At 42.1% G+C, this 27,003-nt stretch overlaps 2 protein-coding genes across 2 annotated transcripts in view; one reads left to right on the forward strand and one right to left on the reverse strand.

Moving 5' to 3' along the window:
- The window catches only part of fmnl2a (formin-like 2a), a 45,789-nt gene extending 21,988 nt beyond the window's left edge, over nucleotides 1–23,801 (forward strand). The window contains exons 4-26 of the mRNA XM_010769578.1: nucleotides 1,052–1,128; nucleotides 3,813–3,896; nucleotides 4,962–5,117; nucleotides 8,222–8,330; nucleotides 8,530–8,606; nucleotides 9,459–9,552; nucleotides 10,813–10,887; nucleotides 11,768–11,878; nucleotides 12,183–12,332; nucleotides 12,873–12,974; nucleotides 13,113–13,429; nucleotides 13,543–13,730; nucleotides 15,340–15,464; nucleotides 15,556–15,758; nucleotides 15,978–16,212; nucleotides 16,331–16,399; nucleotides 16,485–16,565; nucleotides 16,647–16,776; nucleotides 16,863–17,026; nucleotides 17,112–17,213; nucleotides 18,684–18,779; nucleotides 19,206–19,326; nucleotides 22,018–23,801. Coding sequence (XP_010767880.1) covers nucleotides 1,052–1,128; nucleotides 3,813–3,896; nucleotides 4,962–5,117; nucleotides 8,222–8,330; nucleotides 8,530–8,606; nucleotides 9,459–9,552; nucleotides 10,813–10,887; nucleotides 11,768–11,878; nucleotides 12,183–12,332; nucleotides 12,873–12,974; nucleotides 13,113–13,429; nucleotides 13,543–13,730; nucleotides 15,340–15,464; nucleotides 15,556–15,758; nucleotides 15,978–16,212; nucleotides 16,331–16,399; nucleotides 16,485–16,565; nucleotides 16,647–16,776; nucleotides 16,863–17,026; nucleotides 17,112–17,213; nucleotides 18,684–18,779; nucleotides 19,206–19,326; nucleotides 22,018–22,124 — 2,973 coding nt within the window. The 3' untranslated portion in view covers nucleotides 22,125–23,801. The remainder of the gene's footprint in view (nucleotides 1–1,051; nucleotides 1,129–3,812; nucleotides 3,897–4,961; nucleotides 5,118–8,221; nucleotides 8,331–8,529; nucleotides 8,607–9,458; nucleotides 9,553–10,812; nucleotides 10,888–11,767; nucleotides 11,879–12,182; nucleotides 12,333–12,872; nucleotides 12,975–13,112; nucleotides 13,430–13,542; nucleotides 13,731–15,339; nucleotides 15,465–15,555; nucleotides 15,759–15,977; nucleotides 16,213–16,330; nucleotides 16,400–16,484; nucleotides 16,566–16,646; nucleotides 16,777–16,862; nucleotides 17,027–17,111; nucleotides 17,214–18,683; nucleotides 18,780–19,205; nucleotides 19,327–22,017) is intronic.
- Nucleotides 23,802–24,057: 256 nt separating this feature from the next.
- LOC104944103 (pre-mRNA-processing factor 40 homolog A-like) lies at nucleotides 24,058–26,838 on the reverse strand (the record flags this gene model as incomplete). The annotated part of the gene is made up of 7 exons (XM_010769581.1): nucleotides 24,058–24,661; nucleotides 24,857–25,012; nucleotides 25,112–25,173; nucleotides 25,281–25,374; nucleotides 26,176–26,262; nucleotides 26,348–26,443; nucleotides 26,701–26,838. Coding segments are annotated over 7 exons (723 nt in total), but the record flags the coding sequence as incomplete, so codon positions are not given.
- Nucleotides 26,839–27,003: the final 165 nt, after the last annotated feature.

A 27,003-nucleotide genomic window follows, 5' to 3' on the forward strand; every position in this document is an offset into this window, starting at 1 on the left:
CTCTTTGCAATTGTCCTTCTGACGAGTATTCCTAAACAGTTTCGATTAATTGGTTTGTCTTAAAAATTATAGTGACATCCTCAAATGTATTGTTTTGTCCGACCAACAGTCCGAAACTAAAGCAGGGAAAAGCAACAATCCTCACATTTGAGACATTTTAACTAAGGATATTTTTGCATTGGTGCTTGATTACCAACTTATTTACTGAATATTTTACCTTTGCTATTGGACTTTGTTTATGTCCTGGGGCTCATGAAAAAAGAAATCGCTAAAAATGTTTTATATAAAATAATTGTTCTCTTTAAAAAATAAGACATTTTAAGAATATCATTTTTTGTTTGAAGTTGTGATACAACAGATACACACCCTCTCATCAGGGATTTTCCACTTCTGTGTGATCACCACCGGTCATGCCCTTGCTGCTGCCGTTGTGTAACAGCCTGAAGGGCCTTTTGTTTGTTTGGTCCTGCAGATAACCTCCTATCAGAGGCTCAAATCAAAGAGGAGCCGACTAATGTTCTCTGTTCAGTTTTTTTCACGGGCAGCTCATACCTTAATGCACGTTGCTCACACAGTAACACACTCCTAAACGGTAGCCACAGTAACAGGACAGAATGTGTGTGTGTGTTTGTGTTGCTGCTGGGTTTGCTGCTTGAGAGGTAACCAATTAGGTTACTTGATTTTATCACGGTGGTACTAGTAGGGATTACAGCTACATAAAGAATAAATGTGAGCAAACAAGATAATATATATTCACAGTTTCCAATGAGTCAGCTTGCCTCCTCTGATAGCCGGTTGGATTGTTACTGGCAAGTTCGAGGCCCACTTAAAAATGTAAAGAAAACCCCAATCCCAACTTTTATTTGGTAATCAGTTGCCTGCTTTCACATGTGTATGTTACAGTGGTTGCGTCCATGCCTCTCTGTCTGGCCTTTCTATCAAAAAAAGTTTTTCCCCACGCCAAAACATCCCTACCCCGCTACTTGATGATTTACAGTACTAGTGGTACAATGACTTATTAACCCCCCCCCCCCTTTTTTTCCTTCCTCAGAAATTCAGACGGCGAGTTCAGGAGTCCACCCAAGTCTTGAGAGAACTGGAAATTTCGTTACGGACCAATCACATAGGGTGAGTCACTGCAGGAGTGTGTGTAAAGCTTGTGTAGTATTGAATGTCCCAGACCTGGTTATATTAGATTGAGGGGGGGAAAAAGTCTGACATTCCAGACACCCGGAGACGCAGACTTTGACACTAACCACCAGCACCACCACCACCATCCCCCATTCATTTCAGTGCTCATGCCCAATATATTACACAGAGAGCCATGGGGCGATTGAGAAAAGATGAATTGATTGATTGTTAAGGGCAAACGTCACGTGAGCAGCCTCTACAAATGAAAACACGATTCTCTTGCTGCACAGCTTGAAGCTTAAGTGTTTCAGTCTGCCGTCCTTAAGGTGTTTTATTTCAGATGTAACAAGATATCATGGTTTCCCAACAGATAAAAACACAGCAGCATTGTGTGTAATTCCAGGTATTCAAGAATAACAAGCCTCAGCCTGCTGCAGCTGACATTGATTCAGCGTTTTAGTCATCGTAAAGGAAAGATCAATATCTCTATGAGCATCACACAATGTCCCAGTGTTTGGTCTGGCAATAGATCATAGGGCCTATCTCTGTGATTAGAGACCCTGATAGGTAATGACTCTGATAGATTACTCTGAATCATTAATTAGACCTAATGCATTCTGGGATCTGGAGGACTCGGGGACATCATTTATCAAGGCAACTCTTAAAGAAATGCAGATTAAGCATAGGGATGAGAGAATATTGTTTGGTTGAATTTTTTCACAAAGTAGAAAACTGTGTTTACGGGTTATTCATAAATGAAGCCCCAGAATGTTTTTGTTAGCATTGATGACCAGGGCTAGCAGCTAGGAGGAGGCTGAAGGTGGGAGACATGGAGACCCTTTGTAGGACAGGGAGAGGCTGCCACGAGAGCTGGCCACAGAATGTTGTGACAGCCAAATATGTAGTGGTTACACAACCAGACCTCAAATAAATGTAATCCAAACTATATCTCTTAATCCCTCTGTTTTTCTATTTTCCTCCCACACACACATATTATTGGACTCCAATTCATGTATTTCGCTGACTCTCACACAAATCATCTCATTTTTCTGACAACACCATCTCTCACACTCCTACACACTGTTTACACATCGATCAGATTCAGCTCTTCAGACCAAAATAAACTCAAACCACAGCCAGAGATGATGTCCGTCTGGCAAATCAGTCGAGGCATTGTTTACATGGATTCATTCCTTTTAGAGACCTTATGTTGGTAAACTAGATCACATAAATAATCTAACTAATCTAGATTAGACAAAGTGCTACCACATGGCAATGACAGGGAGTGAGATTGAGATAGGAGGGCTTGGCAAGGGAGCAAGATGTCACCCACTCAGACAGTGAATAACGTCTGCTTCTTTTCAGAGGTTAAACAGAGCAATACATCTCTCATGTAGGCAATGTATAAAGGGTAGATTGTCCCTGTACAAGCACTGCTGAATATACCCCCAGCTCCTCACATGTTGCTCAGTGGTCAACAACATTTGGTGAATGGGAGGATTGTTAGTTAGTGTCCTGTGGTAATGATTACCATGTGTCCCGACAAGCCCTTTTTAAAGGCCCCACCAGGCACCGCTTTACTGGACGCTCTCGTTAGAGTTACTTACTCCCATATAGTTACACCACAGGGGAGCTAATAAAGAAACAGCTAGTGGATTTTTAAAGCAGTTTAACCTTACATCTTCATCTGATCAATACCACTCAAGCTCACCCGCTTGTCATTATGTTTATGTCTTCTACATTTCTCTAATCACTGAGCAATCAGGCCTATCGAAGCCGTCGGGGCTCCAGTAAATAGCACCCTCATAGGATGCGATTAAATAAAGATGTTCTGTGATTCCACTCGCTCTGCTTATAAATATGGAGAGAGAACAGCACATGCCAAAGGTAGCGGGAGCTTTGCAGTGTCTGTAAAGAGAGGAGAGAATGGGCTTTTGATCATTCTGATGGCATGTCTTTACAACAGTTGCAAACTATGTGTGAGGTTAGAGAAACAGCAACAGAGTAAACTCAATAATGAGATTCTGTATGTGTTCGGATGCCTGGGCTTTTCCATGCTGGATATGTTTGCTGCTTTGAGCCGGGAAGCTTTGAAGTCGGTCAAATGGGTCATTACAATTCCTCTTGGTAAAGGGAGGGAGACATTCAGGGAGAGAGGGAGAATAATCTGAAAACATCTGTATACCAATGTCAGGTATGGTTAAAGCCTGCATAGAATATTATAACACATTGTGCTAAACAAAAAGGCACTTAAAAAATATCTCAACATTATTGTAACAGCAGTACTGTTGCTGTATTATTTATTTTGGTGCAGTTTGTCTTTTTTTAAATGCTGAATGGGAGGCATGTCAATTACTAAACATGTTACATATTCACATGGGCACGCATGCTAATAAAAACATGCCTGGGTTTCTTGGCAGGTAACATACAAGTAAAAAGAATATAACATTCTTTAAATGTTCTGTTTTTAAAAACATGTGTTGTTTTTTTCCAGACTCAGAGAATGAGTTTTTAAGCTAAGATTAACCCAACCGCAATGAGCTTTTGAAATCCATTCAACTGAAAAGCTCCCAATATTAAACAATTCTGGTTCTGGTTGTTTTGAAGGTGTGCCCTTTCTAAAATGTATTTTAGTAAGACTTTGTGTGCTGATAAACTTTTGTGTTTCTCTTTCTCTTCAGCTGGGTGAGGGAATTCCTAAATGAGGATAACAAAGGCCTGGACGTGCTGGTGGAGTATCTTTCTTTTGCACAGTATGCCGTCACGTAAGTCACTACCAGCGCTTTTTTTCCAACTAACTATAGTCTATATGCAGAACTCACAAGTGGCACAATGCTGCTATTCTGCACAGCCGCTGATGCATCTCCACCACCACTAATGCTGCTGCTTCTGCTGCCTGCTTGTCAGAAACACTGAGTCAGTCGAGGCCATTTGCTGACACATTGGCACGTTGTATTGTACCAACCATAGGCTTCTATTCATGGATTAATGGTGTGATTATTAGTCAGTCACAAGGTCCCTGTTCAGGGCCAAAGAACCAGGCAGTTAAATGGTTAATTCAGCCTCCCTAATTCACCATATGTTATTATGGTCTGTCCACATTATGAATGGTTAGCCATAAAAGTGTGTTTACCCTCAGTACCACCAATGCAGTATATATAGGTCATGGAAACGACCAGTCTAAAAAGTGAAATGGATCGTAGCAGGTATGCTGTAACTACCAGCTCTTTCCAATGTTTCTGCCAAGTACAACAAAACCTGAGAAAGCCTAACTATTATTTCTAAACCAAAAACCTGAAATGTTAGCGTTAGCACTGGAGTCGAGAACATTTCACCTCTCCTGGCACACATTAGCGCTAGACCAATATGTGAGATACATTATATGGGACTAATAGGTAATTTGTCTAGCAGATGTCTCTATTTATATATACATTTATATTTAATTATGTTAGCTGCTCATGTTACAGACAGAAGTGTGTGGTTAGTTGAGCTTAGCTGGTTGTTTGCCTTAGCTAGGCTAGTTAGCTACTGTAGCTAAAAAGTACTTTTATGAATGCCAGGCAATAATACAGTGATGTTATTCAATAAATATTTCTGGTAACTTTGTTGAATGTTTTACAGTTACTGATACGTTTCATATAAAGTTTGTTTTAAGGTGTAAAATCAGACCTTATTTGCTAAAAACAACACAAAATTATTGATATATTACCAATGTTTTTATTGTTTTCAAAAAAACATATTGTAATGGCTTCAATAAAGCTTGAACTATTGGCAAGTGAATGCATACTGTGTAGTTTCTTATTATATGTGTTGTTTACTTGGTGCAACAGGTTTGATGGAGACTGTGAGGAGAACAACCCAGATGCTCCTATGGACAAGTCAAAGCCCTGGAGCCGCTCTATAGAAGACCTGCATGGAGGAGGCACCCTGCCGTCGTCTCTCAGTGGGAACGGCATCACACGAGCTGGGCGACATTCCACGATACGGTAAATAAGGACACACATTGATGGTTAAGAAGATTTACCAATACCCATGTGTGTTTGTGTGATTTCTGTGTTTGCAGTTTACTGTACCAAGTGTTTATCTGGAGCATCGTGTTTGTATTGTGATTATTTTGAGAAGTCACACCATTCATATGATGCTTCAGCAGCCCTTTTATGTAGTCATGAGGTCTGTAAGACTTTAAATGGCTTAAGACACATTTCTGCAGCATAAGGCAAACTCTATTTGTCTAGGTTTTTAGGATTGTCAAACACAGGCTGATTTTGCACATGATGATGAGACACATGACAGCAGGTTTTTATGTGACAGACTGAAACATCTGTTCAAGGACCAAGTCTGTTTTTTTTTTTATGAACATCAAAAAAACATATTAACTCCAAATCCCGAGCAGAAGATTTCACAGAAGTTAATTTTTAAGTTGATGCTAATGTGGCTCTGAAGAATAAATCCCATTCATTTGTGCATTATTTCACTAATCCTCCATGTCATGCCATTGATGTTTCAGTACAGCACCCGCTAGGACTTCTGTGACCTCTAATCCTTTAGTTTGAAGAGGTTAACTTGAACACACTGTACACAGAGCACCATTGATCCAATGAGGCACATGCCTCTTTAGTATTATCCTTGCATGGTAATCAAAACTTATTTTCCGTTGCTTATTGTCTCAAAAGTACTTTAAGTAACACATGTGAAATAAGTAAATGTGGCATTCAGGTATTTTTGTTTAATTCTATTTAGAGTTTGCAATCAGTCGTAGATAGTCTTAGATATGAAAGCCGCACCTATTACACTATTCAAGCTATCATGACATGTTTTTAATCCGCAATGATTTCCAGACAGTGATGGCTTGTTTAATCATCATCAGGACATATTTATTCTTTGACTCATTGTTTTTTTAATTGTTACACCTATATTATCAATATTGGCCCATATCAGATTATCACCCACACATTTGCTTCCTCCGGATGTACCCTTGTGTCATCAGCGTCTACAGTGTGTGTAACAGTGTCTTCAGTGAGGCTGACTGTCTCTTCTGCTCTGTCCTGGTGTTCCTCTATAGTCATCTGCTCCTCTGTCTGCCAGTCATCAACAGAAGGCAGGTCTCTCACTTTGCTGAGCCCTCTGCAGCTTTACCCTGCATCCCTACTCCCTCCCAAGACACACACACACACACACACACACACACACACACACACACACACACACACACACACACACACACACACACACACACACACACACACACACACACACACACAATTCCCCTGCCTCATTGTACTTTATACCTCCCTGCTAGTGCTGCCCAGTTTATTTGTCCCGCTGTCTGTGTCGGGGATGTGAATTATTTGTACTGCCAGCCTTCCCTCCCGCGCTCAAGACTGAATTCTCCTCTCCTCGGAGCAAATGGGTTTTTCTTCCCTCATTGTTCTTGCCTCTGTGCCTGTGTGCTGCTTGTGTGGCTCCCTAAATGCCATTCTGTGCAGAAGCTAGCCTAGTTTCAACAAAAGCCCTGTAAAAGTGAAGGCTATGCTTAGGTAGCCTCTAACCATGTTCTGTATTTTGGATTCCTGCTAATAGTTTTTGAAGCATTTGCTCTTGTGGTTTATACATTCTTTAATATCCATAATACAGAATATCTGTCCCTTATTGTGCTTATCTCGCTTTAGCTTAGCTTTGATTTAGAATAATGTAAGATCCAATGGGTGTCAAATTAATACTTGTATATGTCTTCTTCAAACTGCCGTCTTGAAGGACACCAAGCACACTGAGCTGCCCAAAGTGCTCTGAAATACGACGGTATGGAATGTGCTGGAAATACATAGCTGTGTTAGACCTGTATCTTATATTTATACATGTAGTATTCAGTGTTGTTCTGTGGTGTTATATGTTGTGCACAAGCTGTTTTGGGAATTGACATTAAATATTCACATTCAGGGAAGGATTCTCTGATTGAAGAGAATAAAGCTGTCCACTCAGCTCTCCTCTTCCTTCAGTTTTCAACTCCTTTCCTCCGTGGAGTCATATTCAAGTTGCAGTGTTTGATATAAAAGTTTAGTTGAGTAATTTCAGACAAGTCAAAGCAGGTCAAGGTGTAACATATTGCATAATCATTTATCTTCACTTTGAGATTAAGAAATATTGTATACTCATTTCCTCAAAATTGTGCCACGCCTCCGTTTGGATGTGGCTTACCGGGAAAACACCTTTTTAGGATTGTTGCCACATCCTGCTCAAATAGAATGCTTATTATTTAAATGACTTACAAACTAACAAAGTAAACATTAGACAACATTTTTAAGACATGGTTAACTGAAACATTTTGTACATCAACAAACATTCATGATTCAAAAATAGTTCTACATCTGTCTTTGAACTGCTCACACACACACACACACACACACACACACACACACACACACACACACACACACACACACACACACACACACACACACACACACACACACACACACACACAATGTTGTGACTCACAGCTAAGTCAGGCATGGGAGCCGTGCCTATCAGTAGCCTGAAGACACATTTTCCCCCAGAACTCAGGGCGGTGATTGAACCTCGTGACAAAAGTCTGAAAATAAACCGTTTCGCTCTGACTGGCTCTGCATATCATTCAGTAATACTGCTGCTCCAGCATTCTTTTTCTTATTGTGAGAGTTACACCAGGAGAAAAAAAATGCCTTGTTTTTGTCCACACAAAGCAGCACAGTCAGTGTGTTGCATGCAAATGACTTGCTTCTATTGTGTTAGCTATAAGTGATATCTTTGTTAAGGACATACACTTAAAACAATTGAAAGGGGGCATCCTGTTGCCCCTGGCGAAGGCTGTAGATTATATGGCCTTTGTGTGTGTTAATGTAACGTGGTGTGGCAGTTTAACAGCCTCCCTATGTGAAGTAGGTGGTGTGTGATGGAGAGTCATTCACAAATAGCATCTGTTTTCTTATTTATCCGGGGCTCGTGCACTTTTGTTTGTGTTCAGAAACTCAAAGGTTGTCCCTTTTTTCTTTTGGTAAAAAACGTTCCTCTCATCACTAAATGTCTTTTGTCTTTTCTGTCTTTTGTTTTTTAGCTCCAACACACTGCCGAGCCGGAGAACTCTGAAAAACTCCAGATTGGTTTGCAAGAAAGATGATGTCCACGTCTGCATCATGTGCCTGCGTGCTATCATGAATTACCAGGTCAGTCCTGTGCACACAGACTGCATGTCCCTCTGGACTAAAGCACACTTATCTAACTGCAGCCTAATTCAATTTGTCCCACTGCTAATGCTCCACGTTTCATTTATTATGCAGGGGGATGCACCTCATGCTCTTCCTCTCTGTTAATTAGCTTATTTGTATCTGTCTCTCTCCATCTTGTTTGCTCTTCATCTCCTAGTATGGCTTCAACATGGTCATGTCCCACCCACATGCTGTGAATGAAATTGCACTAAGTCTCAACAACAAAAACCCAAGGTAAGTTCAACTGAAAATCACAATTTCCATTATTATTTACATGTTTGGATTTGTTTACGTGGCTCTTTTCCTGTAAAGAAAGACACAGGAAATAAAATATCTCACTCAAAGGAGTTGTATAGCATTTAGAGCTCAACAAATCCAGATATAATACCAACAGACCCCAAGCCATAATGGAACATTCAGAGTCCAAACATTAGCCTCAGTGCACCTGCACAGAGTGAGAGTTTCTTTGTAGCTCTCGGGCACATCCATCCTGACAGACGGGTCAGGTCACCTCTGGCACACTCCACCACTGTGTGTGTGTGTGTGTGTGTGTGTGTGTGTGTGTGTGTGTGTGTGTGTGTGTGTGTGTGTGTGTGTGTGTGTGTGTGTGTGCACTTTGTGCCCAGAGGCTCAAGGATTTCCTCAAAAGTGGATGTGAAACCGCTCGCATCACCTGTCACATATCATCTCATCCTGAGAAATCCTGCATGAATGAACTGGAGACTGGACACACACACACACACACACACGCGCGCGCGCGTTCATTTTAAAAACTTGCCTTTTAATGTAATGGATAAGCTAAAAATATGGACTTTTATTTTGTTTCTCTCAAGTTTGACACTACAGAGTTATTTTTTCCAAGTTACTAAGAGTTAGTCCATGTTGCTAATTAATATTTATAGGATATATATACACAACATAATATACATTGTAATTATCACCCATGTATATCCAAACTACAACTTCAGCTTTGGCAGGACCTTAAATCACACCGCGTTGTTTGCTCTGTGTTAAAGTACAGGTTGCCGCTGTGCTGGCTGTCATTTACTAACCATCCTCGTCTTTATTTATCTCCCTGTTTTGCAGAACTAAAGCTCTAGTCTTGGAGCTCCTGGCGGCAGTTTGTCTCGTGAGAGGAGGCCATGAAATTATTCTCTCTGCGTTCGACAACTTTAAGGAGGTACGAGCTGCAAGGAGAGGGAAAGTGGGGTCTGAGGAGACAGATATGTCATTACATTCGACTGTGCATTTCAAACGGTGACTCAGCCCTGGAGGAATGCTTTGCCGGCAGATGTGAGAGCAGCAGATTCCTCAGGATAGCATCATATAATGAGCTCTTTGTCAACAGATTACACACTCTGCTTTAGCTGAATAGCACATCAGGACACACTTAGCTACCAGAGAAAAAAATTAAAGTGTGTTAACTAGATTTAGCAGACACATCAAAGCGCAAAATAGCAAAAATATGCAAAAAGACAGCCTTGGCTGACCCATGTCTGTCTGGATAAGGTATTCTGGCTGCTGGAGGAAAGAGTGGGAGGGGCGTTGGAGCTAACAGCAGCCAAACTTTATAGCATAGGACCCGCAAAAAATTGGCCGACTGCAGTTAATGCAATATTTACAGCCCTGAATGAAATATTGAGTGTTGATCTCAGTGGTAATGGCATTAGAAGGAGAAGAAGGCTAAGGGAGAACGCAGCTCTACTAATGAGATTAAACTTGGTGTCATGATAGTGTAGGCTGCTGGAAGCATTTGAGAACTCGTTCACATTTCCGTATCTTTCTGCAGTGAATTGAGGGCACATTATGGTGGTCCATTTTAAAAAAGCCCTCTGTACTGACTTTGATATCCTGTGAGTGATGAAGGGGCTGCAGGCTGAGACTCAAACATTTTTCCGAGGTTTTTGGATATGCACTCTCCTCTTCCTCCCTCCCTTCATTCTCAATTCTTCATCATGCTCCATCTCCCTCATTGCCCTCCAGATGAACCGTCTGATCTGCAGAGCATCTCTCCTTTTTTTATTTTTAATCTCCCAAATTCCAGTTCCGATAAGCATGGGAAAATTTAGACAGTACATGTGATCAAAGTTTTCTCATAAGCAATATTGAACACAGATGCACTCCAGCAGCAGATCATGAATATCTGAGGTCATGGCGAGCTGTGATGTATTAAGCAGCATTTTATTTTCATCTTCACCAAATAATGATAACCTCTGGTTTTCTGACTGGGATTGGTGATATTAAAGGGACCATGACATAACAGTTCTCGTTAATATTGATGGAAAAGCATTCATCTAGTGTCACTGTGTGTCACAAAAGTTAAAGCACAAATGAAAAATGTTTTTGTCTCAGGCAGTGATTGGTGCATAAATGCCTTCTGGTTGCTCTCGACACCTAAACTGCAATAAATAGAATAAGTGAGATGTGTTTTGTTTTGCAGGTGTGTATCGAGACACAGCGGTTTGAGAGGCTGATGGAGTATTTCAAAAACGAGGACAACAACATCGACTTCATGGTATGGAATATAGACATTTTAAACACAACTGAACAATAACCCAACAAAGAGTGCAGCTTTGCTTCCAGTTTGAAGATACACACTCGGCTATCAGTCTTTGTAAGAGCCCTCTAATTTAAGTCACAAACCGCAGATATGTGGCGCATCAAACTGGAGTGACCATAAGCTCTGCCAAGTCTGTCATTTCCAGGCAGAGGAGTGCTAATTGCTCTGGCAGATAAGATTAAAAGACGCTGTGAAGAAAGTGCCAACTTGGACCGTATTTTACTCAATGTGTGTGTGTCCATCTAAGTGGCTTAATTGATATGAGGCAAACACTGCATGTGCGCGTGAGTGAAATCCAACAGATGCTGTGTGTGAAGGACTTCACGTCCCAAGTCCACTCACAGTCCTTTTGATAGGCCGTCGTCTGACAGCAGCAGTAAAGCAAACACACTCTGTCAAAGCTGCCCTGTCACACAGCGACAACAGAGCCTCTTTCTGATAGCTCATTAAGCCATGTCAGGGTGAGAAGAAGTGTGTGTGCATCATACACTGTGGGAAGAAGAGCCTCCTGGATCTGTTTACGCAGCTTCCCATGAGGCAGGCAATGGAGTTGAACTGGTTCTTTCTGTTAATTAGTTTTTTCAGATCCTCTTTATCTGCCAGATAAGCTTCTCTACCCGCAAAGCAGCTATAATAATAATAAAGCTTTATACACACAATGTCAGTGGAAGCCATATTGAAAGGCCTTAGATGTGATAATAAGCATTACATCATTTCACAGAGGTGCTGAGTGTCATTAACACACACACATTATATGCATGATTTAAAAAACCTTCAGAAAGTATACTGTTTCTGCATTTCACTAGTTCACTCTTTCTTCTGTTGTTATTCCCAGGTGGCCTGTATGCAGTTCATCAACATAGTTGTGCACTCCGTGGAGGACATGAACTTCAGAGTTCACCTACAGTTCGACTTCACCAAGCTGTGTCTGGACGACTACTTAGACGTGAGTTGAGACGTAATGCTGTAGGAAACATTCACAGACAGACCAAACACTCCCGCTCTTGACATTCAGCTCAGCCCAGACAGAGCAGAGGTTGTCATTACAGAGAAGCAGTCAATAATGTGTTTTCCATGACCTCAGAAGAAATATCTGTCAGTTCTTTAAATCCTCGTCTCAGATGAGATCAATGCTGGCTTCGGGGTTTGAGATGTCGGCTTAGAACTGAAGAAGCAAATGTCTCCCACCTCTCACTCCCTAACTGTCTGAATGTTATCATATCTTTACTTTGGTGTGCATTTTTCTCCAGAAACTAAAGCATACAGAGAGTGACAAGCTGCAGGTTCAGATCCAGGCCTACTTGGACAATGTGTTTGACGTGGGAGCCCTTCTGGAGGATGCAGAGACCAAAAACGCAGCGCTGGAGCGTGTGGAGGAGCTGGAGGAGAACATGTCACATGTGAGAGCCCCCCACAGTCTGGGATTTACTATGATCTCATGCTTTCCCTTAACTGCCAGACACTTTAAAAAGACAGAGTGCTCACTTTAGAAGGACACTTAGACTTCCTTAAAATCTGTAGTCTGTTCACATATTGAGTTAGATGCTGCTACCATGTTGCTAATTACAATACATTTTATTTTGAGCATTCTAATTTATCCAGAATATTTTATATTGTGTATTCTTTGTGATATTTTAGTTTTCTGCTGTTGATATGTATATATTTTCTGTTTATGTTCATTTTTATTTAATTATATTTATTCTTTATTTCAACTTTTGAGTATTTGAATGCCTGAACACATTGCTGCTATAACAATATCATTTCCTAATTTGGGGTGAATATAGGATCGATCTATCTCAAGAACTACTCACTTTATAAGGACACATACTTTATGTAACATTTAGAACTTTGAAGTCTTCAAAATGTGGTTTCTATTTTAACGTATTTAGTTGGAAGCTGCTACCGCAACAACTTAATTTCCTGGCTATTTATCATTTTAGATAACAGAGAGGCTGCTGGACACGGAGAATGAGGCCATGTCAAAGATCGTGGAGCTGGAGAAGCAGCTGATGCAAAGGAACAAGGACCTTGAATCGATCAGGGTCAGTCTCAAACTGTGTCTTTTAGGTTTCCATTAGACGCTCACTATTACACAAAATAAACACTAAACACAAATCATGAGTTAGAAAAGACTTCCTTAACTAATCTTAACTCACTATGTCCGTCCATCTCACACACAGGAAGTGTACAAAGACGCCAGCTCTCAGGTGCACTCGCTGCGGCTGGTGCTGAAGGAGAAGGACGAGGCCATCCAGCGGCAGAGTAACCTGGAGAGGAAGATCCACGAGCTGGAGAGACAAGGCACCATCAAGATCCACAAGAAGGGAGACGGAGACATCTCCATCCTGCCCTCCCCCCCCTCGGGGGCAGAGGGCCTGCCGGTTGCTGTGATGGGAGGGAACGGTGCTGCCTACAGTCCCAATCATATGGGAGTCGTATCGCCGGGTCCACCTCCTCCACCGCCAGCCCCCCCACTGCCACTGAACGGCACATGTGGGTTTAAAATGAGTTTAATAGCATTCAAGCTGAAATAATAATCACAGTTTGCATTTCTGTTGAAAAGTGTTATTGAGCGTCTTTCTTCTCTCTTAGTGTCAAACGGACCGTCAGCCATCCCTGCAGCAGCAGCAGCAGCAGCAGCACGCTCCCCCACCCTCCTCCCCCGCCTCCCCCTCCGCCTCCTCCACCAGGCCCACTCTCACAGTTCTCAGCACCACCACCTCCTCCGCCTCCTCCTGGAGCCCCCCCACTGCCCGGCTGTGGGACGCCCACTGTCATCATGAACTCTGGGTTAGCAGGTAAGGTCGTCTCATACACGTTTGACTCAGGTGTGTGTCTGTGTGAGTTATGTGTGTTTTTTTTGCTATTTTCCGTTATATTAGACTCATTTCCCAACTGCTTTCCCTGCTTTCCCTGCTGCTGGGAGGCTTTAGTGAAGCCGTTGCATGCATGTGACGTCCAGGCTTTAATAAGCCTTTTGCAACTGATTACCTTTTGTTCAACAAAGTTAGTCTTTATATGTATTTGTATGTTTAATAAATAGCAGACAAGTTCAACCCCATCAGCCCATCAGAGTTGAGTTGACCGTATTTGTGTCTGACACTTAACCTACTAAATGAACGTTGCATATCAAATGTACTAAAAGGCATGCTACTGCTTAGATTATTGATCAATAAAAGGTCAGACCCCCCCCCATGTGACTCATTGAGACTTCTCTCTACTGCATGTAGATGTGGGTGCATTTTCCTGAGTGTGCATGATGCGTGTGTAAGCAAAACTTCCTGAGATCCAAAACAGTGATGTCAGTCAGTCAAATAAAAGTCTTTTAAGTTTGATTTTAAACAAATACATCCTTTACTGTGTGTTTGAGATGGGCATGTGTACGCTTTCTCACTAACTGACAATTTCTTAACGATTTATCTTTGGATTGTTTCTTTTTCTGCCAACCAGAGGGACCCATCAAACTTTCCTGTAGGTTCTGCTTGTCGTGTTCGGTGTTTTGTTCCCCCCTCTGTCCCCTTCCTTTATCACAAGTTTTTGAAAATGGTATTTTCAGTCTTTGTATCTCAGTAGAAAACAAACACAAAAGTCCCATTTGTGTAATTCATGTCCCTTAGAAAGAGTTTTCACGTTTCTCAAACACATTATCTCTTTTTCTAACATGAGCTTGGCAGCATTTCAGAACCACATATTACAAAAATCTGTGCACTTTGACTTCATGAATTATTTCGTCATGCAGCTGTTTTCCTCTCGCGTTGAGACTTCCTGTGAACAATTCTGATGATTTCAAACAATGAAAATACCATATTTCAAAATCCTGCATGATTCACCCCTTGCTGTAGTTTTGTTAAAGTGTATGTGTTTGTTTGTATGAATGGAATATTGCCACATCTCTCTGTGTTGTTTGCATGCTGAAACAGAGTGACCTGCTGTGGCACGCTGATGATAGAGAGTACCAGAGTTGGAATGCTGTTTACTTTCTCGTGGCGGCCTTATCTCTGTCCCTGCTGACACCTCGTCTCTGTGGCTAAGCAGGGCGCCACCTCGCTGTGCACAGCTCCAGTGAATCAGCCCAGGTGGTCACAAATAGCCATAATCTGTGCGATAAATAGTGCAGGAAATCCTCAGCATATCCATTTACTGCACAGGGTGTTCCCTTTAGACTTATTCTTCAACCAACAGGCTGCACTCTGCTGACCAAGTGACTTCATTTTGTTTCAATTAAGGAAGCGTTCTTTCTCAATAAAATTAAAATAGATCAACTTGTAGTAGGGTTGTGTCCTTTCAGAATTGAAATGGTCATCTCACCAATCACTGTCCACCCCTTCACCTGCACGTGTGTGAATGTGAGTGTGTGTACTCTCAGTGTTTAAGGACGCTGTGTTAACTCTTCTGTTTCCTGTGCAGCGGTTAAGATCAAGAAACCCATCAAGACTAAGTTCCGTATGCCCGTCTTTAACTGGGTCGCCCTGAAACCAAACCAGATCAACGGGACGGTCTTCAATGAGATCGATGACGAGAGGATACTCGAGGTATGAGTCTGCCCTCAGTATGAGTCTGCCTACATCTGACCCCATTTTATGAGAACAGAACATTAACAGAGTCTTTGTGTACGTCTTTTAGGACCTGAACGTGGACGAGTTTGAGGAGATGTTTAAGACGAAAGCCCAGGGCCCGGCTATCGACCTCACCTCCAGCAAACAGAAGGTCATCCAGAAGGGGCCCAACAAGATCACGCTGCTGGACTCCAACAGAGCCAAGAACCTGGCCATCACACTGAGGAAAGTGGGCAAGAGTCCCGAGGAGATCTCCAAGGCCATTCAGATGTAAGCCCCAAGATATTGTAAAGATTGTTGTTTTTAATTATAAATTCAGTTCTGGATGAACCTTTTTTACCTGAAATGTTGTGAAAATATAATATTTTTTTTTTTTACAAGTTTCTCACTTTCTTATTTGGTTGTGACTTTATTTTCCTATCATCAGTCATTTTTCTTTTTCTCCAACACCACATGGCATTAAATGGTCTTTTTCTGCCCTTCTCTCAGCTTTGACCTGCGCACTCTGCCGGTGGACTACGTTGAGTGTCTGATGCGCTTCCAGCCCACAGAGCACGAGGTGAAAGTCATGCGGCAGTTTGAGAAGGAGCGCAAACCGCTGGAGAGCCTGACGGGCGAGGACCGCTTCATGATGCAGTTCAGCAAGATCGAGAGGCTCATGAATAAGATGACCATCATGGCGTTCATCGGGAACTTCAGTGAGAGCATTCAGATGCTCACGCCGGTGAGAACTGGGATCTCTAACCCTTTTCTATCTATACAAAAAGTGGGGCATTATTTTGGGATGACTATAGAAAGTTAATGCAAATCTTCTCATGCCTTCCTCTTCGCTTCCCCCACAGCAAATCCATGCAGTCATTGCAGCTTCTGTTTCTATCAAGTCGTCACAGAAGCTGAAGAAAATTCTAGAGGTAAATCAATCGTTTGTGTGTGGACTGAACTTAATGTTGAAATGGTTGCAAGGTTTAGCTTACAGTGTTCTCTCTTGTTCTCCAGATCATCTTGGCCCTCGGGAACTACATGAACAGCAGCAAAAGAGGAGCAGTGTACGGGTTCAAGCTGCAAAGTTTAGACTTGGTCAGTTTCCTGTCTGTGAGTTTAAAGCCTTTCACTTTTTCTGCACAGATGTTTTCTAAAGTTTGTTGTTTTCTTCTTCAGCTACTCGACACCAAGTCGACCGACCGTAAGCTAACGCTGTTACACTACATAGCCAACGTAGTCAAAGAGAAGTACTCTCAGGTTGCGCTCTTCTACAACGAGCTGCACTACGTGGAGAAAGCTGCAGCAGGTGAGCCGTGCAGTCAGATGTGTTTGCTGCCTATCACACATTTCTACGTTTCCTGTGCACTCATCTATGTCTGCTTTTGTTCACAGTGTCGTTGGACAACGTCCTGATGGATGTGAGGGAGCTGCAGAGAGGCATGGAGCTGACCAAGAGAGAGTACAGCATGCACGGACACAACACCATGCTCAAAGACTTCATCACACACAATGAGAACAAGCTGAAGAAGCTGCAGGAGGATGCCAAGATTGCACAGGTAATATAAACACAGCTCTCTATGTTACGGCTCTTTTCTTGTAGTGAAGTGTTTTCTAACCAAGTCAACTGTCTGTCTTTGAAAGGATGCCTTTGACGAGGCAGTGAAGTTCTTCGGGGAGAACTCCAAAACCACGCCACCCTCCGTCTTCTTCCCCGTGTTTGTGCGGTTTATTAGGGCTTACAGGGTGAGTTCCATAAACATCCCTCATAGCAGGGGTTCCTAACCTTTTTTCCCAAGAGCCCCCCCAAATGACTCCTGTTGGAAGTTGCGCCCCCCCCACACACACATCCAAGGGGGGGGGGGTTGGCACGCAACTGCGGTAATTAAAGTTTAAAAGTCTCAAAAATGCTACAACTACTGTCACAAACTGGATGAATGTGAAGTATGTTGTTAAAGGAGGATGAAAGCGTAATGGAGTGACTTTGATGGTTATTGGACTCAGGATTAATTTATTTGGATTCCCGCTGTATGAAGAAATTAAAGGACGGCGCAAGTGGAAACAATTCACAAAGGGATTAAACTGTTTAAAACACAAGCTCAAAGTAAGCCGGATTTTGCCGATGTGTTTATGTGGATTTCAAAAGTCGTAAATACTCATACAAAATGGAGGAGACCGATCTGATCGGAGCAACTGTGACAAATAATCCAACTGAAACCGGCATGCACAATGATTATGTTTTAAAAATGCGCTTATCCAGAAAAGCCTGGTTTGGACACCTCACGCGGAGAGGAAACATTTCTATTAAAGAAAGAATTATGCATTTCTGTCTTTTTATGCCTTTAATAGCTACTAACTTGAAAATTAATTAATCAATTATTTTTTACATTTTATTGTAATGTAGAGACAAGGCTTTTAGCAACAATCATGTATTGCGTTACAATTATATGTAAAAAAAAAAAGAAAGAAAAAAGTCTAAATATGATATTTGGTCTCAAATCATCTGAGGCCTGGCGCGCCCCCCAGGTTGGGAACCACTGCCTCATAGGAATGACACAAAATGACACATACTACTTTAAAGAAGACTCCAACAATACTTTGATAACCTCAAACTCATATTGGACAGTCTTTTATTCAGCTGAGCTATGCTAGAAGTGGCCAAAATATCCTCAAGTAGCGATGAGGAGCAGCCTACAGGAATGATACACTTTCTTTCTTTACACCCCCTGATTTCTGTCATTTTCTAAGCTTGTAGTCTTCAGCCCCAAACGACGCTGCCTTAAGGGACATCGCTAGAATCCCTTTAGCTGTCTTTGTGGCCACAAAAGGCTTATATCACTTTTTTCCTCACGGTAGTACTCCCCAAGACCTGTAAACAGTCTTTGAAGTGTAACATTGGAAGAGTTCCCCTTTAAGTCCCAGCAGCGTCTAGGGAGGGTCAGTGTGGGGATACAAAGAGAAGCCGTTTCTTCTACACCAATCTAAAGTCAAATTTAAAACAAAAACATCCCACCATGTTTTAGTGCACTTCTAATCCTAACCACACTAAGGACCTCATTAATCACATTTATGATACTGAAATAGAATCTCAGCTTGAGCAGCACATGCATTGTTTGAGTTTCTCATATCATCTCAGCAGCATACTTTGCTGTAACGTACACAGTTGTATATTTCAACATTTTGTAACCGTGTGACATTTGTATTTCATCTCCTCAGCAAGCAGAAGAGGACAATGAGCATAAAAAGAGACAGGAGCAGCTTTTGATGGAGAAGCTTTTAGAACAGGAGGCCATGATGGAGGAAGACACCAAGGTAAGTCATTCCCTTAACCCCACTCCTCTATTCTCTCACATCCCCTCCCTCCCTATACCCTCTCCCCTATTTTTTACGAGGCCACAGTGGATCACAGTGAGCAGAAGGTAAGCCGGTTCCTCTTCCTCCCCTTACCTCTTCATCCTCCCTCTTCCTGATCACAGGATTAGCGAAGCCTGCCGGGTACAGTTATATCTGGGTCTGACGCCCGGCTGAGCCACATCACACTGACTCAGGATCAGCCGTTAACTTCCCTTAATGGTTTAATGAACTTACACATGCACTAACTTACAGAGGATGTTTCAAGCAAAAGAACTATGATCTGAGCCGAGGGAAATAACGAGTGGCAGAATCACTTGTAGAAATGACTGACTTGTGACTCAGAGTATAACTTATTAATAAATGTTTAACAATGTCTCTCCTCAGTCTCCTCATAAGAGCAAGCGGCAGCAGCAAGAGCTGATCCAGGAGCTCAGGAAGAAACAGGTGAAAGACAGCCGCCATGTCTACGAAGGCAAAGATGGAGCGATAGAGGACATCATCACGGGTAACGACACACTGGCCTGGATGCTCTCCCTTCACACACACACACACACACACACACACACACACACACACACACACACACACACACACACACACACACACACACACACTGCATGAAGGTCCTCTTTAATGCTATAAATTCAGTCATTAACAAGGGGAATCTAAACCAACTAACTCAATGACTTTGGCTCTGTCAGATGTTTGAGAACTAAAGGGTAACCTAATGAGTACAAACATGCACTGACACTCAGCTCAATGTGTTCTATGATCATTGCTTATCTTGTCTGCTCTGTCATTGCTTTGTAACACTGTACATCTGTACATAGACGGGGCCGGGATGTGACTAAATCTTACAATATTATTTAATCAGATGTAAATGAATACATCTTGAGCCCTCTGAGGGGCGATTAAACTGACATGGACAGTAGTAGAATTTATTTTAAGAACATTTTACTTAAAAAAAGGAGTATATTTACATTGAGTTGTGGCTTAACACTACCTTCAGACTTTTTCCACCACAGGAATAATGTTAATGTTTTTTAGTGTTATCTCTGTAACAATATAACTTTGATGTATATTAACAAACAAAGCCAGAATAAGTGAATGGTAAAGTTTGTTTCAGGCCCTTCAGTGGAGCCTTAACTGCTAGAATGAACTCCCAGAAAGACATTTAGCCCGGCCCCTCCCGATGCTGTTGTTGTATATTGCTTAGCGCTAACCAGTGCTAAAACCTGTAGGAGTCTGCTTGTCTTATACTGTGTTTGTCTTGTCTTGTCCTGGCTGTTGTCCTCCTTGTTCTCGATACAGTTCTGAAGACAGTGCCCTTTACCGCCCGCACCGCCAAGCGCGGCTCTCGGTTCTTCTGCGAGCCCGCCCTCAATGAGGAGTACCATTACTAAGCTTGTAGAACTCTCTCTCTTCTCTAAGGTTGCTGGAACAAAACGTTTTCTTCTTTATGCCTCTCTCTCCTCCTCCCTTGCATGCCTCTGGACACATTTCCTCCCTTTTTTAAACCGTCACACACCTCCCCTCACACTTTTGGACCTAACTGTGCACTGAGTCCGATCTCATGGTTTTTGCACACACGCCTTTGTGTGTGTGTTTGCGTGTGTTCACATGTTTTCTCCCTCCTTACAATGACTTGGTGTCGGTATAACAGTTTTTTCTGCCCACCTGCATGAAGTGTGACACCTCATTTATCAACCATGGCAAACCATAATGTCACAGAGGAAACGGTCTCCAAGGTTACTCTTATCTGCACTGACAGGAGATTCAAATTAGTGTAGAGTAATTTTTCTCATCAAGTGCTTAGCTGCATACTGCCATCTAGTGGTCACTGATTGTAAACAAACACATCAAATAATATACAGTTTTCACTGGTTAGATCCAATTTAATAAAGCGTTTCTGTATATATATTATTCATGAGTCATCTAGATGGCAGTATGACAGATCTTCCAAGTGCCTGTGGCATTATAACTTGCTTTCCTGTGTGTTTTAATGATAAATGGATGTTTGTTATCACATATCATTACTGTTACAGCTTCTCGCATGCTGATTGCTTCATCTCTTTCCCACAATGCATCCCTGATCTCACTGTTAGCCCACACGCTCTGCCTGCTCCTGCTGACCGCTCACCTCACTGTGATGAGTCTGGCTCACCAATACTCTGCATGACTTCTTCATATGAATACTCACTTACATTGCAGCACTCTTTATGTCTTTGGTATCTCTTTGCACTGTGTGTGTGCTACTAACCTGCAGCCCGGCTTCCACCTGTTTATAGTCATTATGCATTAGTAATCCATTCCTCTGGAGGCTTGCATGCTTTGGTTTTGGTGTATCTGCTATTGAATGTAAGAATCCTGCTGTTTGTTTCAGTTCACATCTGCCTTGTACTGGGAGTTTGAAACGGGCTCTTTCTCTGGCCTGCTGGTAGCGCCTCCGCAAAGTAGCCTGAGTTTATAACACAGAAAGAAAAGATAGAAGCTTTGATCCTCTACTCCTTCCTCTTAACACTCTCCTACACCCCCCGCCCCGCCCCCATGCAGCCTGCTGCCACTGCTTTGCTCTCACAGTGCTGTCTTAGCAAAGCCGGTGTGAATATGTCGGGCTGACATGCTGTGGTCAGCCTCCTCCTCCTCCATTTCTAACCTCCACTTTGTCTTCTCTTTATCTAGCCCTAAAGAAGAATAATATTACTAAATTTCCCAATGTCCACTCGAGGGTAAGGAACTCGTCCAGTAGCAAACCTGTAGTGGTGGATGTGTCCCAAACCTGGCAAGCATCCCTTTATTACCTCCCTTCTTCTTTTACTGTCTTCTCAATTAGGATCCACATACCTCTACCCTCTCTTTCACTCCTTCATAACAGTAAACTTGAATGTCTAACGTTAAAAATAGCTACTCTTTTCAGTCGTTTATTCATCCTTTTTACGATGAAGGTGCATCTCGGGGTTTCCCCAGATGCATGGAAGGTTTTCTACAAAGTCAAAAACCCTAAGCCTGTCTCCGTGGTAATGCACAGAGACAGCTGACCTGCAAGGCCTTTTCTCTTCTGTGTAGAACTCATGCTGCGTTGACAGACAGGCTGCCAGCACTCTGAGCATGTTGGCTCATCAAAACACCTCAACAAGATGACTGACAGCTCTTTTATCCACCCCCCCCTCCCCGTCCTGCCCCCCTTCTTCCTCAGATTTGAGGAATCAGCCTTACAGGCGAGCAGACGCTGTGCGGAGGAGTGTCAGGAGACGCTTCGATGATCAGAACCTGCGGCCGCTCAACAACGAAGTGGTCGTGTGACGAGGGAGACGTGCATGTGCTGGGGGGGGAGGCAAGGATGTGTAAGACAGGATGTTGGATGTAGAATGAAGGACGAGAAGTGAAAGATGACAAGTGTAGCAACCATAGAGATGAGTATGTATATATATTACATAAGAATGATTCCATGTCTGTGGCGTAGCAGCAGCTTTTCACCATGAAGGACTGGGACGTATGGGACTGGATTGAAAGTGTCTGAAGGTTGAAACCTTAGACGAGCAAAGTGCCTGAACTGATTTTGTGGGCTAATGTCACGCCGTCTTGTTTGTCTGATGACTGTTTTTTTTAATATTTCCCACTTCGAGCAACACCACTTGACCTGGCTTTAATTTGACGATGTGTGAAACTGGACTTGCAGTGGCCTTAAGAGCCACGTAAAGAGATGGGAACGTAATGTAGAATGTATGGGACGCGCTCCCTTTAGCTGTTACAGATATGACATCTTTACGTGTTGGGTTTGATGCTCTGTTTTATCGCGGTACATTCCGGTGCTCTTTTACATTCCTCTTACAATACGATGTGCTCAACCTGCACTCTTTCTTATCTCATGAGGTTTTTCCAACTCGGACTAAAAGTGCTGATGGTCAGGCCTAAAAAAGGTTATCAGAAAAGTAATTTGTTTTACTAAAGTATGAGAAGAGAATGAAAAAGTAATCAAGACAAGAGAATTTTACATATCAGGCAGATGCTGACTTCTCTTCCATAATTTGTTTAAGTAAATGGATCAAGATTGAATTTGTCGATCTAAAATCAATGAGTGCTCTCATAAACTCTACCGTCCATTTTAAATGTTGCATTTCTGTAGCAGCACAGCAGTTTGTCTGGTTTCTGGGACCAAGTCAGGAGTGAATGAGCCTGTAAAGCAACATTGAAAACATTTTATACCAAACGTAAATACTGCACAATATGCTGAACCCTGTCTCATTGTCATAACTGGACTTTGCATTTCATCTCTGTCGACTGTTTTTCTTTCTACAAATCGATTATATTCCAGGCTACTGTCTACTCACTATTGTAATTTTAATGTATAGTATTTAACCACTGAAAGGATTTCTTTAAGCTCATGTTTTCATCTAATGTGTGTCTGCGGTCAAAAACAAGTACTCAACACAAAGTAAACCTAAATGTACAGATATTTTGCTACAAACCATGTTTTCTTTTTACCTAATTCACATTACCTGATGGTTAATATTGTACATATTGTTTAAACAAAAAAGTTTTCATTGCTTTGTGCTATACAACTTGAATGTTATTTTAACTTATAGTTTTTGTTTCCATTTGTTTGTATATTTAATTAAGCCAAATGCAGCCGGACTCAGTAGTGTTGAATCATCTCAAATCATTACTTTGCTGACTGGTGTTTCACAGGAGCCTCAACTTCAGATACAGGAACATGCAGCACGTTCTGATTTCAAGTGTTGGTACATTAAACCTCTTAATCATAAAAGAGGTATCTAAAATAAACTTGTATTGGTCAGCTGGTTTTGAGGCTCAGTGACTGCCATCATCTCCACAGAATCACGTGCTGCCGTTCATCTCCATTTTGTTTTCTTCACTGTCTGTAATAGCGACATCTAACTGGATAATACTGGCATGTTTTATTTTTTTCACCAGAAATGTATTTTAGGCAGTTTGTGCTTATGTCAAAATAACTTTTTTTTTAAAAATAGGTGAAATGAGATTTCCAACGAATATGATCAAATAAACTATTTACATTGAATATAAAACTGTTTACCCTGGGTATGATTTTCTCCTCTTTCTGAAATGATGTGGAATTAAGGGAAAGCTACACTACATGACTTTCATACTGAATAATAACATGTTTTTTTAGAATAACACATACTGGAGGGTTTGTTATGTGATATGCCTGACTCATACTTCCATATTTGAGCCTTTGAATGCATTTACAAAAATAATCATTGAACCAGTATTTTATTGCATTTCACGACAATATTTCCATTTGAACAGACACTCCCATTAAAACCTTAATGGACAACTCCGCTGCAGTTAAGACCAGATCAAAAAAACGGTTTAATTATCTCTGAGGATGAATAAGAGATTATGAAAGATATGTTGTCCTAGATTAGAACCTATTTCTTCTACCGCTACTTCTCCAGGCGAAGAACAGTCAGTGTGACATTCAGGATATACTTTTAATTGAGTATAAAAATGATTGGCAATGAAAAACATGTACAGCTACAATCAACTAAAAAAAACAACTAACGAAAGCAACAAAAAGACAACCTGACAATGAAAGGTTGATCAGCTGATCAGTTTCCTGAACTCAAATTAGTCACCAAATAAGCTAAAGCTCAGTTTCACACACCCCATAAATACCGGAGAGCGATGCAACCACTCAGTCCCCGGACAGTCAGGAGCTCGGAGGGGAATGCATGTTGTAAGTGTACCAATACAATGACACGTGATCATCAGGGGGCATCCAGCTGCTCCAGTAAAGTTCTCCTCCTCTTCTCCAGCTCTCCTTCACTCAGCTCGCTGCCTGACGTATCCCAGCCGCCCTGAACACAACACACAGACTCAGTGAAACACAAACAATGACTAACTGGTGTAAAGATGAACGTTTGGGAGTTTTCACACGATCATAGTGATGACCTCGCCCATTGGCTAACACCATACATGCTTTACATGGTCACAATAACAGCCATTCAAATATCACTTTGTTAGAAAATACTTCATCCGTTTAGGAAACCTACCTCCTCCTTAACTGGTTTTCTTTTAGGGGACTTCTGTTTAGAGTCCGAGCGAGGTTTCCCTCGGGACTTGTCGTTCTCTTTATCTTTCTCCAAGTCCTTCTCCCGCTTCCCGTCGCGCTCTCTCCCTTTCTTCTCAGTGTCAGTGTCTGGTGATCCCTGGTGGTTAGAGTCACCATTAGTGCACAAGCATACACAACATACACAACGTACACATACATGGAAACACAACACATGCACTTGGGAGTGGTTCCTTACAGACTTGTGGCGTCTCTTCTTTCCCTTCTTCTTGTGCTTCTTGGATTTCTTGTAGCTTCTCTCTGGTTAGAGGCACAACATGTCAGTAACATGTCAGTAACATGTCAAAGTGCTGCTCTTCTTCCATCACTGAGGAAATGAATATATGGGAGCTTTGAAAGCCACTCACCAGATTCTCCAGAAGATGAGCGCTCAGAAGGAGACTTGGACTGTGACCTCTTTTTCTTCTTGTGGTATTCATCGTCCTCAGACTCTGAGCCGCCCTGTGGAAACATGAGGAAACATGTGGAAACATGTGGAGACATGTGGAAACATGTGGAGACATGAGGAAACATGAGGAAACATGTGGAAACATGTGGAAACATGTGGAAACATGAGGAAACATGTGGAGACATGAGGAAACATGTGGAAACATGTGGAAACATGAGGAAACATGAGGAAACATGTGGAGACATGAGGAAACATGAGGAAACATGAGGAAACATGTGGAGACGAACCACTTCAAAACGTGTATTCACGGCATTCTTTTTGTTATTCTACAGTATTGTTGTTTTATAGTTATTTGTTAATGTAACCCAATTTGTGTTCTTTGAAATTGAAAAGGATATCGCATTGTGTTTGTTACTTTCGTTGCAGTCGTATATGTCTTAAGTGTAATTTGGCTTGGCTTCCTATTTATGGACATGCTTTTATTTTGAAGGAGAGTTAGCGCAGTTGACAGGAAGTTGTTGTTGCTATGGAAACAGCGTGACGGAGATTAATGGAGAAAAAGTAATATCTAGTATAAAGACTGAGAAAGTAAACGATAACGTTTATGGTTAAGTGTTAGCACCGAAGAGGCACAAGCTCTTACGTTGATATTGGAGATTTCAATAAATAAAAAAAAAAAAACGAAAAGAAAAACGAAATTGAAACCCGAATAGTACTCCAACGAACGGATATTCGGGTACAGCCCTCGTGCAAACATGTGGAAACATGAAGGTGGAGGGAAGCACAGGTTAATGAGGCATGAAGAGGAGCCTGAGAGGAAGGCGGAGGGATCTGTGTGCGCGGCGAGGACTAACCGATCGAGAGCGGGAGCGCTTCCTGTGGTGCTTCTTGGACTTCTTGGAGTGCTTCTTTGTCTTGGAGTGGTGGTGTTGGCATTCATGCTGTAGAAGAAGAGACGGGGTGAAGACATGCCTTGGTAATAAACATTGTCACCAAGATGATTCATTCCCACTGCCACACACGCACCTCTAAGACATGCATGAAGTCTTTGAATATCCTCTTCCTCTCCGACTCCAGAGTCACGTCTTCGAACGCAGACTCCTTCAGGAATCTGTCTCGGACCTGAAATCATCACAGATCATGATCAGTAAACCGACCTGGTGCTATGAACTATGACCTGGAGCTATGAACTATGACCTGGTGCTATGACCCATGACCTGGTGCTATGACCTATGACCTGGTGCTATGACCTATGACCTGGTGCTATGACCTATGACCTGGTGCTATGAGCAGTCTATGCAAACTGAAGATTAAGGAGAGCGATGTAAACACAAATCAGCTGGTGCTTTAAAGCATAAGAGTCGTTCCATAGGTCTTACCCCCTCCCATGTGGTCTCGGGCTCCAGCGGGGGGGTGGCCAGCTTCAGCATGTTTTTGAAGGTTGCTTCTTTCCTCTTCATCTTCCTGGCCTCCTCCTTCTCTCGCTCCCTCTCTCTGGCTTCAGCCTTCTCCAGTAACTACAAAGACAAAGATTGGAAAATGAGTTCAACTAATCAATTCTAAAACAATACAAGTTGGAAAGGCCTCGACATAACAGAGAGGTGAGTTTTAAGCATCACATCCAAAGACAGAGGTAACCCATGCTCAAGATGAAATATTAAGCTTTTCGTGAATGAGGTGAG

The sequence above is a fragment of the Notothenia coriiceps genome, unplaced genomic scaffold (assembly GCF_000735185.1).
Source record: "Notothenia coriiceps isolate Sejong01 unplaced genomic scaffold, NC01 NC01_scaffold00007523, whole genome shotgun sequence".
Taxonomy (NCBI): Eukaryota; Metazoa; Chordata; class Actinopteri; order Perciformes; family Nototheniidae; genus Notothenia; species Notothenia coriiceps.